Source organism: Drosophila santomea, chromosome 3R (genome assembly GCF_016746245.2).
Source record: "Drosophila santomea strain STO CAGO 1482 chromosome 3R, Prin_Dsan_1.1, whole genome shotgun sequence".
NCBI lineage: Eukaryota > Metazoa > Arthropoda > Insecta > Diptera > Drosophilidae > Drosophila > Drosophila santomea.
This window is the reverse complement of record NC_053019.2, coordinates 5,004,939-5,023,760: the sequence shown is the minus strand read 5'-3', so window position 1 is coordinate 5,023,760 and position 18,822 is coordinate 5,004,939. Positions and strand designations below refer to the sequence as shown.

Here is an 18,822-nt window from a genome sequence, read left to right as displayed (position 1 = left end):
CCACTATGCCCAGAAGAAAAAACATTTGATTCAATTTGAAATAGGGAATTTATTAAATTTTAAGTATGCAGGTATTGGGAAGAGGAAAAACAGTTCGTGTATAAGAGACACTAAAAGTAATTACTATAACCACTTTTCGCATTAAATCTCTAAGGTTTGTTGCACTGTGTATAAGTCGTGCTTAATGGGGCAGGGAGCCTCTCGAGCATTGTTCGTTTATCGTATACCCTAAATCGTGTGATTTAATATTAACTGTCTATCGAAGGAAAGGAAAAGCGAACTAGCTTTATAGTAGCATCGTTTTAATTGGAATTTTTACGAAATCTGGTGCATCTACTCGTACGTATGTGTATATTTTGATATTAATGTATATCTTCGACATCCTAACCTACACCTACCCAGACGTTTTATCTTGAGAAAAGAATTTCCAGGGTTCGAGGGGAAGATATTTGCACATGGACTTTGCCTGTGGGTTGGATTGCTGGGACTTACATACGGCAAACACTTAATCCTATGCATAGTTTCTCACAACGAATGTTCTGGCCACGCGCCTCGGTCGGGGATATTTCTCTGGCAGCGTGCGAAGGCATTTGAGTAGGACCAAATGTACAATTCAACAAAGTATATACGTTGTCTGTACTCTAGGGTGTGTATGTATATATATATATATATATATATATATATGGGATCTATAGGTTGACCAAAACTTTTCTTAATCCTAAACGAAATGACACCAACAACGACTTCGCCAATCTACTTAAACAGCCAGCGCAGGATCAGGCTGAAAGTCAGCCCGATCAGAGCGTAGACTAGCGACTTGATCACCGTCGACTGCGAAACGCCGCCGCCCAACAAATGAAGAGAAAGCGGACTCATGTTACTAGGCGGGGGCGAATACTGCATGCGCTCCAGGCGCTGGCTGATCTCGTTCAGCTGTCGGGTGTGCAGCTCCAGCACTCGGTTCACCTGGTCCACGGCCAAGGCTAGTCTGAAAGAAGAAAACGACAATTAAAAATAAAATTTCTCTCAACGGATTCGGTTTAACAATCTACTCACTGCTTAATGGCGCTGGAGGAACTCCGCTTAACCGCTCCCTGCGGCGACTGACTGGAGTCCGAGTTGGTGTCGCGCGGCGCCAGCACCAAGCTCTTATTCTTGGCCTTGGGCACCACGGAGCCGCCCGGCTGTAAGGGCTGTCCGGCTGGCGATTGTCTTTGGGTGCGGGATAATGTCTCAATGGAGCTACGCAGGGGGTGGATCATATCAGCCCCATGGACAATGGGCACGGACTTGTGACGCGTCTGGGTCAGCACCTTGAACTGGCACTCGTACTGGCGGACATCGTTGCGCGAGTCCCAGGGTCGCAAATCGGCGTACTTGTAAAGCCATTGACCGTAGCTGTCCAGCTCGAAAAGGTCGGGCATATGGATAGAGTCAGTGCTGACCCGTTCCTTGGCATCCGCTCGCTGGCGCTCCTCCAGCACGGTCTTCTCCTCCGTGGCGGCAACCTGATCCTCACGGGCAATCGCTTCGGAGACGCGTTGCCACAGGCGCTGTGATTCGTTGTTCTCTTGTAACTCAAGTGGCACCATGTACCGGGTGAGACGCTTGGAGCGGGTCTCTGCATCCACCTTGAACAATACCGTTTCCTCTCCCGTCTTGGAGTCCTTCACTCGACACTCTTTGTCCCAGTGACCATTGATGGTGGCCAGCGTCTCCTTGCCCAGCTTGATCTTGCCGACAACCACATTGGTGGCGTCCGCTCCTCCGAGGAACGGCTTCAGCTTGAATTCCAGCTCCGTCCTGTAACCGGTGTTCTCACACTCGATGTTGATCTTGCCACCCAGCTCCATGGAGAGCGTGCCCATCAGGATGCCCTTGCAGTGGGCGTACGGCGTTGTGGCCGTGTAACACTCACCGCGCGGCAGCAACGTCATTGTGGCAGCGCCCTCAAGCACCGCCGAAGTGCTGTTGCCGTAGAACTTCGATTTCGCCAGGATGGAGCAGGTGATGCTGAAGCCGTCCTCGCGGTTCGTCACGTAGAATGCCGACACAGGCGGATGGTGCGACACCTGCTCGGCAATGTAAAAGGTTCGGCTGCCACTGGGATGCTGCCAATAGCACCGGAACCTCTCGCCCAGAATCGGATTGTAGGGCTTCTTTAGGCCCTTGGGTTTCTTGTAAAAGCTTGACAGGTACCATTGCACTACTAGTTTCATGCGTGTGAACGCGTCATCCTCCTGAACGGCCCTGCGATCAAAAAAAGATTAGTAGCTGATATATCGTTGATGTTATGAGTAAACTAGGTAAACGCACTTAGAGAGCAAGTCCGCATGGTAATACGAGTCGGATAACTTGTCCAGGAATGAGCGGGGCTCCAGGATAAATGTGGGTAGTACTACCTTGCTCAAATCCATCCCCGGTCGCACCTGCTTGACAATGCACCAAATTAGGCTCTTGTTCTCCTCTGCCAACTCCTCTACCTGCTCCCCTTGCTGAAAATAATTATTATTAAAAGATGGATTAATTAAAAGAACTTGCTAGCTTACCTCGCCAAACTCCTCCTCAGTGAAGGGCACATACGAGGTCTCCACACATTGCTGCTCGACGGCATCCTCCTGCGCCGGCTCTGCCGGATCCGATTCGGATTCCGACTCCAGACCAGACATGACGGCATTGGGTGCTTCATTCTGGCTGTCTGCGTCCAAATCTGGAAATACATTCAAGCAGGTGAGATGGGATTGTAGGAACAGAGCAAAAGAAATCACGGACATTTCTCTAGCAGCCTGAATCTGGCGAAAATCGGGGGATCATTTCCCACCTGTCGCACGGGCACAAAAGCAGAATACTGTAAAGGGTATTTAGCGCTAGGATTAACCATATGTAACCATAGATCAAATCGAAGAAAAATTTTGGGAAATTGGGTCCCAATACCAGGCGGTGATTATACAAAACTCGAATTTTGAACCAATAATTCCACTGCTACTATGTGTGTATAATCTCTGATGATAACTAGCTAGCTTTGGGGGAAACAAATTGGAAGTAAAAGTTGTCTATAAAAAATGTAAGTGTAAAACATAGATCAGTATGGGTATTTCAACAACGAAAAACAATAGGAATTTAAATATTCTTCTAATATGCTTCCCCCAATGATGAACATCTAAATTAAACAACAACAAAGAGGGGGCGTTTTCACCCTTCACGTTCAGACGAAAGCGCGGCATTATTAGACAATCGGGCGGAGCGCTCACTGGACGCAAGCCAGTCTGGCTGTGGTTATAGCCCTCGTCGTCATCCTCGCTGGAGCTGCTGTTGCACAAAGTAGCACCCAGGGAAATGGACTTGCTCATGGGGCTCAAGTGGCGCCGCTTGCGCTGAAGCATGCTCAATCCGCCACCCATGCCCTGCTCTGCACTGGAGGCATCGCTGTACGAGGTCTTTCGCTGCTCCGATTGATGTCCGAAACGCGGCAGACGCTTGGTGCGCTCCCAGTTGCTAACGGCACTGCTGTAGAGCTGCTGCAGCAGTGGAGTGGGTGTCCGCGGGGCGGACAGGCTGGTGTCGGATCGCGAAGTGTCCAGCTCGGCCGATGGCAGTGCCAGGAACTGCGCCCACTTACCGTGATCGTTGAAGTGCTTCTCGTAGTCCGCCTCCGACCACTGCGTCTCATGGGAGACGGGCAGGGGTTCGCCCATGTAGCTGGAAGTTGGAGCAGTTCCCGTACTGCTATTGGACCGCAACAGGAGGGCCGAACATCTCAGGGACAGCTCCAGGGCATCCATCCAGCATTTGCCGGCCGCCTGACTGGGAGCTCGAAAGATCAGGTAAGCGGTTGGCAACGGCTGGACAACGGCACCTTAAAGAAACACATAGTTAGTAATAGCCTTAAAGATATACGGTTTCAGCATTTTTAATATCACAAAATTATATCAGTTTTAATGTGACAACTACTTTATTAAGCTTTTATATTTCTAAAAATTTTAAACAAAGTCTGAATACTCTGAAAACCAGTTTGTAGTTGTCCCGTGCAACTGGTGAACCTTAAAAAGAATAAAACATCCTCTTACCAATAGTTTCCTTGTCGGGACCTCGCGGCGCCCAAATGGATTGCTCCAGGGGATGGAAGAGCTTGAAGCAGAAGCCATCCTTCTTGCTCGGGCGCTCGATCACCTGGCAGGAGGTGAGCATCACCGTCCCCACCCAGTGGCTGCTCTTGGTCTTTTGGCTCTTGTAAATTAGCAGTAGACCAGGCTTCAGAACGCACCACAGTTTTGTCCACGACTTGAGAGTGCCACGAACCTAGGTAATATTTAATATTATAATACTAAACTGCGAATGGGTTAACATCTATTTTGTAGGCTTACCTTTAGCCAGTCTGCCAGCACTATAACCGCAGGATCTTGCAGGGAGTTCATCAGCTCACTGGCCACTCGCTTCTTCTCCCGCCGGTAGTTCTTCCTCTGCGCCTTGTAGGATTCTTTCCTGTTAAGTTTGGCGGCATCAACAGCTGACTGGTGAATAGAGAAGTGTATTACATTAAACTGAAATATTAATAAGAATGCTAGCTAGAAACCTTTGTCGTTCTGCAGCAGTGAAATATATTTAAATACTTCAAATGCATTGTCTTCTTTCGTAATAATAACGTTCGCTTTTCGGTCAAATTTAGCATGCGCTTACGTCAAAAGTTCGGCTACAATTGCCCATTAAGCTTTAAATTTTCTAAGGTGAAATCCGAAACGCATTGTTAATCTAATTAGCATTTATAATTTGCTTAGCTACCGGATAAAAGTAAAAAATTTGTCACCTTTATGCCAGAATGTAACACGTGGCATGTTGCGGAACCCGGGCATATGTATATTTCTTACTATTTATCAGACCGCCAGCCAATCGATTATAACTAAATTAGACAACAAAGAAGCGTAGCAACTCTTATCTCTGTGCCCTCCCCATATATAACCCAGATTTCGTGCACAGACGATACGATTTAACGACTCCAAATTAAAGTTATATAGATTCGTGCGGATATTACATACTATGATGTTGTATTTTACTTGCCTTATCTGCCAGATTGCCATCCCGATTGTCAGAGGCCCAATTGGCGATTCCTGTAATACGAAAGATCATAGTTTTGTTTTCTGGTTAGGATCCAAGTATCATTGGAGTTGTGTGTGTACGACGCTCGTAGCAAACATGATGATTTGAATTCTGAATTCCGAGAAGTATCTAATCGATCTAGCAATGAAGTAGTAGGTTTATATTTTTTTGGAAACTTTCTCATCGCCTATCTACCAAGCCAAAAACGAGACCAAACAAAACGAGGCACAACAATGAAGAAAAGCGCGAAAAGTACGAAGCATAATGAACTAAAACCAGAGAGGAAAACCGCGCACAACGTCTCAAGGTGCGATACCCAAGGGGCAGCGGTTTATTTTTTTACAAATATGTTTTATTTTATTTAGCAAGATACAGAGCCGCGCACACACTCGGTACAACCTCAACGGGGAAAAGATGCTCTCAGTGTTTGAGGTCTTGGGGTCTCGAGAACTCTCTGGCATTGTCAAGTATCTCGCACTTGCACTTTAATCATCGCCAAACGACCGCTGCCCTCGCGTCTTTCGCATTCTTATTAATTATTTTTATTGCTCAGCTATAAATAAAGGCCTCCGAAAAGAGCCAGTCTCTTAGTATGCAAAACCACACATGATCGAGAAAAACTCAAAGAATTAATTATAATTCCCTTCGTTCGAACAGTTGGCTTAAATATTGTCACTTGCTTTGTAGGAGATTCATGACCAGGCGACACCGTTCCAAACAGTATTTCCAAATGGTGTTTCTATTTATTTTTGCATATTTTGTTGTGTTTCGCTCATTCACGTTCACGTTTCACAGGTCGGCACTACATGGCGTATGCGTGATGCGAGAACCGATTCAGAGACGCCGACCTCTGCTTGCTTTATTTTTTTATTTATATTTTGTATATTTTTTTTTGTTTAACTTTCTGCCTGCCGCTCGTCCGCTGGCCGCTCGTCGACTGATTGAGATATATTGAGTCTGCCGCTCGAAACGCGCGCACACAAAGCACTAATACAACGAAAGCACCAGCGGCAAATGACAAAAGTGCCAGGGCAGCGCAGCGCAACGGCAGAGGTAGAGGCCCACCAGCCCACTACGACCCCACTCAGCAATTATCTGGCTTTCGTCATATATTTTTGACAAAACAGAAAGATATAGAGGATGTTTGCGAAGCCAAAATACCTCAAATGAGAGGATCATCGCTGTCGCCGCTTCCACATTCATGCGTAGATATATACATATATGTACACTGTGTGGTTTTTCTGCCCAGATAACGATATCAACGCCGACTGCGCTCTCTCCAAATCATATATATCCACACGAGAGAGAGGCAAACGCTGCCGAAGCCGACGACACATGTATATGGGGCTATTAGCAAGTCTAACTGCTATATGATCTCACCATCAAGATGCTTGAAAGTGCTAGACCCCCTATAAGGCGGATTATTTGTGCTTCCTCGCGATAAGATCATCTTAACCTATCCCAATGCGAAGCTTCCATATTATTTTATTTTGATTTGTGATTTGATTTAGATTTTGTAATATAATAGAAACCAACGAGTAGTAATCAAATAATGCTCGTTGCTTGTGACTCATTTAAATCGAGATATGCAAAACTAAAGCGTATCATCAAATCTTATAAATGATATTTGAATCCGTTTAACATCATATACACAATAAATATACAAAAACGCAAACCTTGGCCAAAATTTAGCCATCTCCAGCGCATACAAAATTGCAGAAAGTTTTAAAACATTTACGGGACTAGTAAAGATAATAATTCCTAAGACTTAGTATTTATTTTCTGTTTCTTACTGCTTGACAAGGTTCTATTGACAAGTTCTATTGAAAAATGGCAAAGCCCAAAGGAACACCTGCAAAATATATCATACTTATGTCACTCAGATAAGCCTCGATAAGAAGAGCATGTTATTTTAGGCCGACCACAGTTAGAAACAAGAGAGAACGCTATAGTCGAGTTCCTCGACTATCTGATACCCGTTACTCAGCTAGTGGAAGGGAGAAGGAGAGTCTTAAACACAATTTTTGGCGGTTTGTAGGCGTTATAGTGGGCATGGCAGAAAGTTTTTTGGCAAATCGATAGAAATTTACAAGACCAATATAAAAATGAAAAAATATCAAAACATTTTTTAAAAGTGTGGGCGTAGCAGCTTTGGGCGGTTTGTGGGCGTTAGAGTGGGCGTGGCAACATGAATCGACAAACTTGCGCTGCTTCTATGTCTCTGGAGTCTGTATGCTTAATCTCAACTTAATCTCAAGCTTTTGTAGTTCCTGAGATCTCGACGTTCATACGGACGGACAGACGGACGGACAGACGGACATGGCCAGATCGACTCGGCTATTGATCCTGATCAAAAATATATATACTTTATATGGTCGGAAACGCTTCCTTCTGCCTGTTACATACTTTTCAACGAATCTAGTATACCCTTTTACTCTACGAGTAACGGGTATAAAAAGAAAAGGATCACCAATACGGCCAGGTGTGCAGAGTTGATATCTAGGTATTGACTATTACTCATCACTGAAATCAAAACATGTCTGTGGATCTTATCAGCCATGAGGAGCTCCATACTATAGATAAGGTGAAAAAGTTTGCCGGGAGGGAAACGATTCGTCATATCTCGGGTCCAAAAGATCAGGCACAACATGGATGACACTATCGATTTTCTAAAAACCTTTTGGAGCAATCCTTGGCCATTTAATTATTAGTAAACCGATTAGGGTTTTTCCATGTATATGGCCCATTTAGTTCCTATCACAGAGCAAAACTTTCAGGTTGTAAAACTGTTATGAATGTTATAACTTTGGGGTGATAAGATATGATTGCCGTGAAAGCATTTATCCACATCAAGCAGAAGTTGAGTGGCGGGGCACTCTAAGCATTATTAATCATACTCTCGCGCCGTACAATCGCAAAATGTTTGATAATAATGCGCCAAAAACAATAGCACAAAAGCGCAACAAAAGCTCTAAACAAAAATAAAAGCCGACATACGTCACACCAAAATCGGAACACAACGCAGGTTGGCAAGGGGTTTTCTTGGGTGGGGTACTCGTGACGAGTCTGCCATAAGAAAATGCATAGAAGTCGCCTTTAGCCAGGTTCTACTGGTATGCGGGATCAGGTGATAGCCATGAGTATTACGGACGTGCTGATGGTGGAACTAAAACATAGAAAGAACTTAAAGTGCAAAACTCAATGGGTCTTAGAATCGTGCCGATCGGCAAAGTTAAAATACTTTTTATTCCTAATGATGGAAGCTAGAATGCGGCGGATGTTGAATAACCCAATAGTTGATCAGATGCGATGATCAATAATTTTCATTTTTGTGTGCGACGCAGTTCGTGAATATAATTACTAACATGCGAATAGAAGTTTGAAAAGGCAGAGCTAAATATGAAACCAAAATCGAAGAGATGGGCCCCAGTCTTGATGGCAAAGATCAAAAACCTCGCGCCCAGTTAAGCGGTAATCAGTTGATTATTTTCAAATTAAAGCGATGGATGCAAGTGAAAAAGAAAACTAAATTATAAAAGAAACTAAAAATTGATGATGACGGATTAAAATGATAAGTATCGGTCTACTTTTTAAACTGTGCTGGAAATTTAATTTTGTTTGGAACTTCACCTGGCGATGATGGCGCCGGACTGTTACTCAAACTGTCCGTGGACGGAAGTTTGGTCATGAGCACTTTTAGCGAAGGTCGCCGTTTGAATTTGAAATCGAATACTGAGGAGCAGTTTGCAGCACACACATACATACGGGGAGAAAAAGAAAGCGAGCAATATGTATATTGATATAGATATATATTATAGGTTAGCGCTTAAAGATCTTAGGTCACTGGTACAGACAGTTTTACGTTTACGCACGACACATAGACAACGGCTAATTGTACAACTGAAGACGGAAAACTTTGGAACACGAAACACACAGAATGACATCAGGACAACAAACTTAAAACACAAAATCATTGAAGAATCAGAGTGTGACAGAAAGACAAATACATACATACATACGTACATACATACATACATACATACATACATCGTAGTTTCCCAACGAAAATCAGGTATTATTATGCCTAAAGTGAATGCCTAATTCTGAATAATACGTTGGTAATTCTGGGTATTTAGGAGATCAAAAAGCCAGATAAGGGATAAGCTTGCTTTAAATCAAAGTTATCATTCCTTCCATTTTGACCTCGATTTTGGCTCTAGTTCAGTTCAACACAGTCTAGCACGCTCAATCCTTGACAGGACTTAGCCTGAGCCCCCTTGATCCAATCAGGCGTAAGGAAAACTCAAGACATGGCCCCCCAGCCCATCCATTACCATTACGGCCTTAATTATGGCCGCTCATCAATTGTCTGCTATCGGACATGGGAGCTCAGCACGCAGCTGGAGCTGAAGCGCCAAGGAGGCGCCTGCCTGGCTGGCGGTAATTAAGATTGCGATGGCGATGCAGATGTGGATGGCGTGGGTTGGGATAGGATGGCCGAGACAATACAGTGCCCTGATTGATTTAAAATAAAGCGCCAACGCCTTGCAGGCAATCAATTTACGGAATTAGAACACGCCTTCGTTGTTTCTAATAGTTCAGGGTTCAACGCCAAAGTCGTTTACCACATATTAACCCCGCACGCTGAGAATTAAGGTAAATAGCATGTATATCTACTTAACGAGAACGGTTTAATTAGGAAAATAGTAATAATCCACAACAATTACGATTATTTTATGAATCAATTTACAAAACAAAAAAATATAAATCACTAAGTCTGAGGAATTCAAACCATAGAGCTACACTAAAGTGATTGATAATGTTTGAGTCACAGCGAAACTTTTTCTGCTGCAACTAAATACATTTTTTTCAGTGTGGCTGTTCCGTAAATTCTCGTCCGAAGGATTCTAGCTAGTGCAAGACACTGCACCATACAAAGAATGCAGTTTTAAGTTGCCCACTGTGTTTTGCCCGAAATGACGTCATTTTTGCCGCTAAAATTGTGCCGCTCCAAATGACCCCCATTCTCTTTGACCCCGCCACAAAATATATTTCGTTGCTACTTTTTTACGTAATCCAATTACAATTTAGTTGGCTTTTAGTGTGAGCGTGTGTGTATGGTCGGTCTGTCACTATACTTTATGGTCAATACGTATAGAGACTTTAACTAGAAACTTCACTTAAGAAGTGAGAGGGATCAATGGGGGCCTGCACAAGAAAAAACACTTAGCCATCTACTCATTGCGTCCATCTAATGTTTTATTTATCGGACGGTAATTTGCTCAAAAGCATGCTATAAAGTATTCATCGCAGCACAGACACACCTTCACACTCATGTGACCCTTTTAATATGCAAATGCAGATGTAAATAGCATTATCCGACCGAAATATTACAAACTTATAGTTCACATTTTGTACGATTTATAACCACATTTAACAGCCAATTTACAATTAGCACTTAAAATAATATGCTTTTCAATTTCTCCTTTCGTATAGAAAAATATATTAGTGTTTCATTTTTCTTTTTTTTTTATATATTTAGTTTTATTAAAGCGACGAATCCGTACATGCAGTACTAGTACCATAACATTGCATTCATTTCGCTAGTAATTATTTTCTGTGTAAGCTGCATCTCTGTTCTGTAATCCGTATCTCGCTTTTGACCTTTTGGAGAGGGCAGCAATTTTCAGCAAAAACAAAAATAGAACGCGGCTCTGGGGGTTGAGTCAAAAAAGGGGGGTGGAATACACCAACTGACCCTGCTTTTATCATTTTCGTCCTTCACGAAGGCCCACTTTTAAAACTATGAAAATGTAGCCGAAGAATGCATTCTCTTAAGAACACTTTTACCTCGTTTCGAACTTTTAGGACCCACAAACTTTAAAAGTAAACCAGTTATTCAATACAATAAGTTAATTAGCATTTAAGATTAAAGCTGTCCTACTTTCTTAGAAAGATCGTTGCATAGTTTTAGGCTTTTACTGACATTAAATCTTTATATCATTCATTTATCAGATTTGTTTAACATAGCAACATGAACTCTAAAAAATCTTGTGAAATGGCATGTTGCTTGCTCCACATTAACAATGTATTCAATTCGGTCAAGCCCTGACTGGCCCATAAGTAAAGACATCCCACAAAATGCAGTCATGCATCGATTTTCTTCTATTTATTTTGTACGCAATTTCCCATTTTTGCACCTTTGGGGCGCAGATACCGCAAGTGGGACATTTGAAGGGGGCTGTGGGTGGCGCGTATATTTACACGTTTGACAGGTGTATGCTATTCCGAACATTTATGACATACAGTTTTCCGCATAGATTTCCATGCGGGTACTGTTTGTTCGCACCGACTGTTCCACCAGCCCGGGGCCGCAAAAATAAACAGCCAAAAGGGAGGCGGCAACAATGGTAATTATAAAGCCGCATTCGGATGAAAAGTGAATAAGAATGTGAGTGTGAGTGCCAATTGCGAATATATACGGTATAGGGTGCAGTATAGTGGACCTTGCGGAACTTTTAATCTATGGTGCTCAATAAAAACTATTTTTAACGGGTGACAAAGTTTTCTTATCGCTTAAATTTGTACAATAACAATTTTGCGAGTCATAAAGTAAAAAATCCTTCAAATATGTGAGGATATATTTTGTAATAATAATACATGATAGTTTCGCAAATAATAAACTTCATGAAATTAACCTTGAGTGTGCACACCTCTAACCTGTTAAGGTCCACCCTTATTAAAACCCAGTCATATTTGTATGGAGTTAGTTTTTAGTTATGGATATATATCTGGGCAATAAAGAAATACAGCATGCATATAAAAAATTAATGACAGTTGCACGCCATAAAGCAAGCCATATAAAACAGCAACAAAACGACAGTGACATCCAAGCCAATGCACAGTGGTTGCGCCCATAGGCCAAAAATGAAAAAAAAATGTTTCCAAATAATTACGAAAAGTAACCAGATTGTCTCAAAAATGCCCAAATATGTGTATGTCAAAACCGTTTTGACTTAACTCTAACGGGACATTCTAAAAATATAGTGTAAAGGGAGAACAACTGTTCATTTTTGCAGCACAGCGGAGTTTTAATTGCTTTTCGTCGCAACAAAAGTGAATTTCAAAGTGGTCAAACGTGCGATTGATAGGTCCAATTTTAATTATTTAAAATGAATTTTAAAGTTTCAGGTATTTACTTTAATAAATTCTTATTGTGAAATTCATTGAATTGATCTATCATATTTGGTGAATTTTTGATGAATTATACCTTTTTTGTGGACGTCATTTTCCTAGTTTAAGTAAACTTTTAGATATATTGCCCCCCGATCCCCCCTTAATGAGTGCTATCACTGCAATTGTCAGTGTTTTAAGGAAATAAAAATCGTAAGTCTAGCTGCAAATATTTGCAAACATACGTGTAAACATTAATAAACTCAAGCTGTCTTGCAGTCTTCAAGGTAAAGTTTTCGTCGTATTTTGCTGCTTGTCCTATGTTACGCGTTAAAAATAAAGTGTTTTTAAAATGGAATCATTTAATATTACAAATAAAGGTATTTACTGTAACTTTTTGCAGTTTTAGAGTTTCTGACGTGTTGTTTTAGTTTATTAAGTGATTGTGAAACCTGTGTCTTTTTAAGTATTAAATGTTAAGTGAACTCATTTTTCACATAGATTTTCAAAAGTGATGGGACCCTGATAGCACGATGAAATTAATTTTAAAATATTGGTCAATGTTTATAGATAATGTTTAAAAAAATTTCAGCTGCAGAACTTTTCAGATGGCTGAGTTATCTTACACAAAAGAATATACACGGGCCTGCAATAATTGAAAATGCTCTCATATCGATCGGCGAGTTGTCAGAGGAAGCTGCTGAATCGATACAAAAAAATTTCGACAACAAACACCGATTTATTTTACCGTCTATTAATAACTTAAGATCCTTTAGTAACGGGACAGCGAAAATTGCCACCTAAGCACAAATCAATTTAAAAAAAATCTGTTTTCTGTTTGTTATTGTAACATTATTATATACGTCTTTATTAAAACCTTTGCTTTATATCTAAATGCGAAATCGATGTTCCTTAGTATCTCTAAGTATTTTTGTATTGCTTGATATATATATTATCCTTTTGTTGGATTTTTTCTTTATAAAAAACATTTACAATTATAATCTTTCATATTAACAAAATTGAAGCATACTTTTAGGTGTATTTTTTGGTTTTAGCTTTTTGGTGGGCGTAAAACTAACGACCACGCCCATTTTTTAGATGTTTTCCAATTCTTATTTTTCATAAATTTATAAATTTCATAACGATATGTCTGCTAGAAGTATTTTTGGCCGCTCTCCCCATATAGGCGCAACCACTGTGCAATGCACCTAAAAGTATGCTTCAATTTTGTTATCGGGGGGGATCGGGGGGCAATATATCTAAAAGTTTACTTAAACTAGGAAAATGACGTCCACATAATACACAAAAAAGGTATAGTCCATCAAAAATTCACCAAATATGATAGATCAATTCAATGAATTTCACAATAAGAATTTATTAAAGTAAATACCTGAAACTTTAAAATTCATTTTAAATAATTAAAATTGGACCTATCAATCGCACGTTTGACCACTTTGAAATTCACTTTTGTTGCGACGAAAAGCAATTAAAACTCCGCTGTGCTGCAAAAATGAACAGTTGTTCTTCCTTTACACTATATTTTTAGAATGTCCCGTTAGAGTTAAGTCAAAACGGTTTTGCCATACACATATTTGAGCATTTTTGAGACAATCTGGTTACTTTTCGTAAATATTTGGAAACATTTTTTTTTTCATTTTTGGCCTATGGGCGCAACCACTGTGCAATGGTGCGTGTGCAAAATACCGTAGGGAGGCATTGGTTACCAGGTAACCCCCTTGGCCACAAGCCCGAAGCCACAACTATCAGTTTTCTCCCGTAAACGGCCGATAGAAAGCAAAATGCGAATGCTAATCAATAAAGCACATGAAATATGAAATCAAAAACTTGAGCAAGTGCTAGCTGCTTCTAATTGTTGTTCGGTTTAGGAGTTCCACCCGTTTTAAATAGAGTACATGATAAATTTAACTATCCCATGGCAGGCAACTGAGCGACTGTTAAGTTTCTGTTCCACTTCTCGATTAGCTTAATTAACAATTAAAAGTATGATGAGCATGATGCCATAATATATCGCAATCCTTGTAACTAATAGTAGTCTTCATCTTAGCAGCTGGAAAATGACCTCATCTCAATCAATTTAAAAACATAAAAAACTGTATATAGACTAGCAGATGAACGTCACATATGGTCTTTTGTTGAATTATGTATGTGCATGCATATATACAAACAAAAAAAGAGAAACGGCAATAAACCATGTTTTAATTAGATCCTAAAATTGCGGATAAATACAAAATCGTCAACAGAATGTGATGCCAATGTGATGTATGGGAAAAGAATAAAACTGCTTCGAAGGCAAGCGAAAAGGACCTCGACCTATAAAGACTTTAAAAAAGTGAAGTAATTTGCACTTGAATGATTTTTATCGGACAAGTGTTGATCTAAAAATTTTAAGGAAAGCGGAATATTCAATTTTGTTGGTAAATTGACTGATTGTAATGTCATTAGAAAAATAGGAATAACATGATTATTTTGAAAACGCCTGAGCAACTAAGCCAATGAAATGCTTTCTTATTCGATTACTGCGCTTTTGGGTAATGACTGTTACTTGCGCTTTCAATTCAAGAGGAATGCTTATCAACTCAATTACGCGAATAATTAATAATACGCGTCAATTAATGTCGACTGGCAGATGAGCACAGACTGCACCGATCTATATCCATTAGAAAATCATCTGTAAGCATGCGGAAATCGAGAATCCGTGGCTTCTGCACAGGTGCAAATGGCAGGCGACAGTCACAATAAGCACACCCCGAAATACCCGGGGAACCAGTAGCCTAGCAACCCAACGAGTTTGACAAAAGAGCCACTCAGACAACAACTGGGATGCAAGTCAATTAACACCAGGCAGCGACCAAATCTCACATGGATGACTGAATGGGCCCGCAGAGCGGAAGCGCGCTAAATGACGAACAAAAGCTGAGTGTTGGGCGATAACGTGGCCCGCGGGATCTATGACTTGGAATTCGGGTGGATGGGGGGTATAGAGGTACGGGTACAGATTACGGATTACGGATTAGCCGGCAAGCGGCTGATGAATGAGCTGGAATTTTGAAATGTGAGCAGCAGCGAAATCAAAACAAGCAAAACACACAGCATACGGAACAAAAATTCAAAGCTTGAATCGGTAACTATAGTATGTATGTACAAGTGCGGTCAAAACAACAGCTCTTAGGTATAGGGCATTATTTTTTAGATTATTAAGTTTTTTTTATTAGTAATCGAGTTTCTATCTCTATTTGGGTTAATGACTTTATTGACGATTTTTATCATCAGTGATTGATGGATGAGTTCATAAAAGTTTAGATAAGACAAGAAAGTCTTACACTCTGTACTCGACTGCCCTAATTCACCGCGGCTTTAGTTCGCTATATTGTTTGCCTTTTTATTTTATCCAAACTAAAGCAATCGTTATTTATTATGTAAAATAAATTTGGAGAGAAATTCTCAAATTACGTCGCTTACATCTGATTCTTTATTAAGTGTTCGCTAAGAGAAAATTTAAGGAACATACAATTTTTATTAAATAGTTTTTAGTGATAATCAGGTTATAATTCCAAAAAACCTAAAATTTAAGATTGTAAAATTCCAGAACGTAACTGACACTGCAAGAAAGCTTATTGCAAAATATACTTGTATTCTTCCGCTAAAGAAGCGGAGTAATGTTTAATGTCTTACAATCTAACTAGCAAATCGAATAATTTTGCAAAAAATTTAACACTTCAGATTAACATTATCAACGACTGGGGGGGAATTGCGTCTGATTAGTCAGCAAAATAAAATCTTTATACGTTACTTCTTTTGTGCTATTTTTTTGACCGCAGTTGTGTAAGTGTGTGCTTTTTTGTGCGAATCGCTTCGTTTGCATTAGATTGCGATTGATCAAATCGAAAAGTGTGTATGAATGACATTGAGAGAGAGAGAGAGAGAGAGAGAGAGAGAGGGAGGGAGAGGGAGAGGGAGAGGGAGAAGAACACGACAACAACAGAGAGTGACAGAAAGATTGAGGGCGCCTAAAAGGGGGTGCCACTCACCTGTCGACTGACGCAGTCCGGCGCTATTTGGCGGCGTGATGCTGATTCCGCTGACGCTGCTGGCGGCGCCCACACTCACGCCCAGCGATTGGTTCGATGCGCCCATGGACAGGCCAGAGGGGGTCACAGCCCCCGCGGAGGGCAGGGGCGCCTGCAGCTGCAGCAGGTGACCGCCGGTGGGCACACTGCTCGACTGTGGTTGTTGTTGCGGCGTTCCGGGCATTGAGTGCGAGTGCGGGGTGGCGGGGTGTACCAGGGTATCCCCTCCCCCTGCCGCACCGTGCTGCTTGGCACTGTTTATGCGTATGGGGGTGCTGCTGGCCCCCGGGGCAGCAGAGGCAGCCGGGCCGGCGCCTGCAACGGGGGCGGCCGAGGGAGCGTTGTTAACGGGCGTGCTGGGCGTGGCGGGTTGCTGCATGATCACTCAGTTATTGCTCTTAAATAGGTTTTCTTATTCTTCGCTTAATTGATTTCTTTATATGTACGTTTGTAGGCCCCTTTCTTCTGGTTTACTATCAATCAGCAGGCATTGCTCCAATTGTCGTACTCACAAAAACGCACGCACACACTTACCCACACTCACACTGGCACACAAAAGCACACACACGAACAGGGCCGGACGCAGGGCCAATTATTGATTTTGTTTTAGCCGCTCGGAAGTTTTAACCCACTCTTAGGTTTTCTATTTGTTTTGCACTATAATTTAGAATTCTTACTGTTGATTTGGCCTGAAAATATTAAATTATAATTGCAATTCAATGTTTCAGAAGTCAAGTCTCCGATTAGAACTTTTTTAAGCAGCTCAGCAGGTCAGTTGTCCAATCGGAAAGACGGCCACGTAACCCGCTCTTCGAATCTGCTTGTTTTCTGAATTTTTTGTTTCCAATTAGTGACAAAAGAAAGGCGATTCTACTTAGAATTGTACTTATTCTGATACCAAGGCTAGTACAATTGAAGCATGCACACACAACACACACACTCGCATACACGTTTTGTCATACACTTTTTCGATTTTCGTTCTTCTTTTCGCGGCTCTCTTTCGCTCTCTCTCCCTCTATCGCTCCCTCGCGGTCCGGCGTCGCTGGCGTTTCGCGTTCAACTGAAACTGAAGCTGCAATCGTGGTCGCCCGTATTCCAAAAAGCTAAACTTGTTTCTTTTCGCTTTCGTATGAGCTCATCCACCACTGCCGTCGTCACCACCCCCCGCATGACATTTATTATTTTCATGACGCGGCCAAGACGCTGGAAGTGTGTAAGAGCGAAACAAGCTTTTCGTGTTTTTTCTGTTCCTTTTGTTCCGTTCGTTTTTTGGGGAGGATTACAGCTGTTTAGATGTTTGCAGCCCTGGCCGAGGCTCAGCCAGGGCTGCTGAAAAGTAACTGCTAACCATAAATTTAACATTGACATTACAGTGCTCGCTCTTAGCAGTGAACGAGCTTTCGTTAGGGTGAACCAATTTTGGAACTGAATAAACTTTATTTTAATAATTACCTATCCAAATTTTAGATTCCTGGACTAGCAATACAATAGTTATATAAACATTGCAATCATGAATTAAATTTTTAGTTTGGTAAAAAAAATATATACATGTACATATATATAAAAATGTATAATATAAATCACTCGTAAAACAAAAGGGTTTACTATATTATTCAATCTCAAGATTTAAGGCTTGTTTTGATTGTGCAAGAGTTTGCTTTATAATCTGTAAACTGGATATATAATTATACATTTTTGGGTTTTATAAGTTTGGCATGCTTGGGTTGTAACGTCGTACTTATTTTACTTTTTAATTTATTTTATTTCTTGCAGTTGGTCAATTCATTTTAAATATCCAGATAATTGAGCCAAATATTGCAAAAAAAAAAAGTATTAAAAACTCGAGAATGTAAAAAGTAAAAGGAACAAGAGAGAACGCTGTTGTCGAGTTCCCCGACTATCAGATACCCGTCACTCGCCCAGTGGAAGTGCGAAGTAGAAATTTCAACCGTTTTTTGATGTTTTTTTGGACGTGGCAAAAAGATTTTTGGCAAATGGAGAGAGGTTTACAAGACTATAAATCAAAAAATATAAAAACATTATTCAAAAGTGTGGGCGTGGCAGAGTTGTGCAGTTTGCGGTCGTTCTAGCTTTTATAGTTCTTGAGATCTTGACGTTCATACGGACGACAGACGGACAGGACCAGATCGACTCGACTAATGATATCCCTTATATATCCTTAATGTGGTTTGAAACGCTTCCTTCTACCTGTTTCATACTTTTCAAAGAATCTAGTATACCCTTTTACTCTACGAGTAACGGGTATAAAAATACAGAACGTTGAAGAAAAAACACTGAATTCGTTTTACAGTATTGAATATTTTTACATAGTTTATATGCGGATTAATTTGACCATCCTTCCGTCAATAAAGACCGCCACACCCACTCGAACGCCCACATTCCACCAAAAACTGTCTTCAAACCGCGATATAGATCTATAACTTAGCAACCATGGAAAGATGATAAG

The 18,822-nt window shown here is 41.1% G+C and overlaps 1 protein-coding gene and 1 long non-coding RNA gene across 9 annotated transcripts; one reads left to right on the top strand and one right to left on the bottom strand.

Annotated features, from left to right (window-relative positions):
* Window positions 1-29: 29 nt before the first annotated feature.
* Window positions 30-17,598, bottom strand: LOC120454399 (oxysterol-binding protein-related protein 8). 8 transcript variants are annotated; one of them, XM_039639655.2, is made up of 11 exons: window positions 16,890-17,598; window positions 16,317-16,828; window positions 8,725-8,826; window positions 5,056-5,105; window positions 4,365-4,511; window positions 4,068-4,299; window positions 3,620-3,856; window positions 2,550-2,710; window positions 2,317-2,495; window positions 1,057-2,250; window positions 30-988 (listed from the first exon to the last, which is right to left on the bottom strand). In XM_039639655.2, exons 2-11 carry the CDS (start codon window positions 16,732-16,734, stop codon window positions 754-756), a joined length of 2,955 nt encoding a protein of 984 aa, XP_039495589.1. In that variant the 5' UTR covers window positions 16,735-16,828; window positions 16,890-17,598; the 3' UTR covers window positions 30-753. The 8 variants fall into 8 exon arrangements, with proteins under 8 accessions (XP_039495589.1, XP_039495587.1, XP_039495588.1 ...); XM_039639653.2 differs by having other exon boundaries at window positions 16,317-17,044; window positions 17,254-17,598; XM_039639654.2 differs by having other exon boundaries at window positions 16,317-17,044; window positions 17,318-17,598.
* LOC122756529 lies at window positions 5,127-5,589 on the top strand. The gene is made up of 2 exons (XR_006356513.1): window positions 5,127-5,401; window positions 5,460-5,589. It is a non-coding gene; the product is annotated as an uncharacterized LOC122756529 (long non-coding RNA).
* Window positions 17,599-18,822: the final 1,224 nt, after the last annotated feature.

Excerpts from the sequence above, each read along its gene's own strand:
- LOC120454399 (XM_039639652.2), bottom strand. The coding sequence starts at position 16,734 with ATGCAGCAACCCGCCACGCCCAGCACGCCCGTTAACAACGCTCCCTCG. Across the intron at positions 2,496-2,549 it reads CTGAGGAGGAGTTTGGCGAG|CAAGGGGAGCAGGTAGAGGA; the intron begins GTAAGCTAGCAA and ends AATTATTTTCAG. Across the intron at positions 2,251-2,316 it reads CATGCGGACTTGCTCTCTAA|GGCCGTTCAGGAGGATGACG; the intron begins GTGCGTTTACCT and ends TTTTGATCGCAG.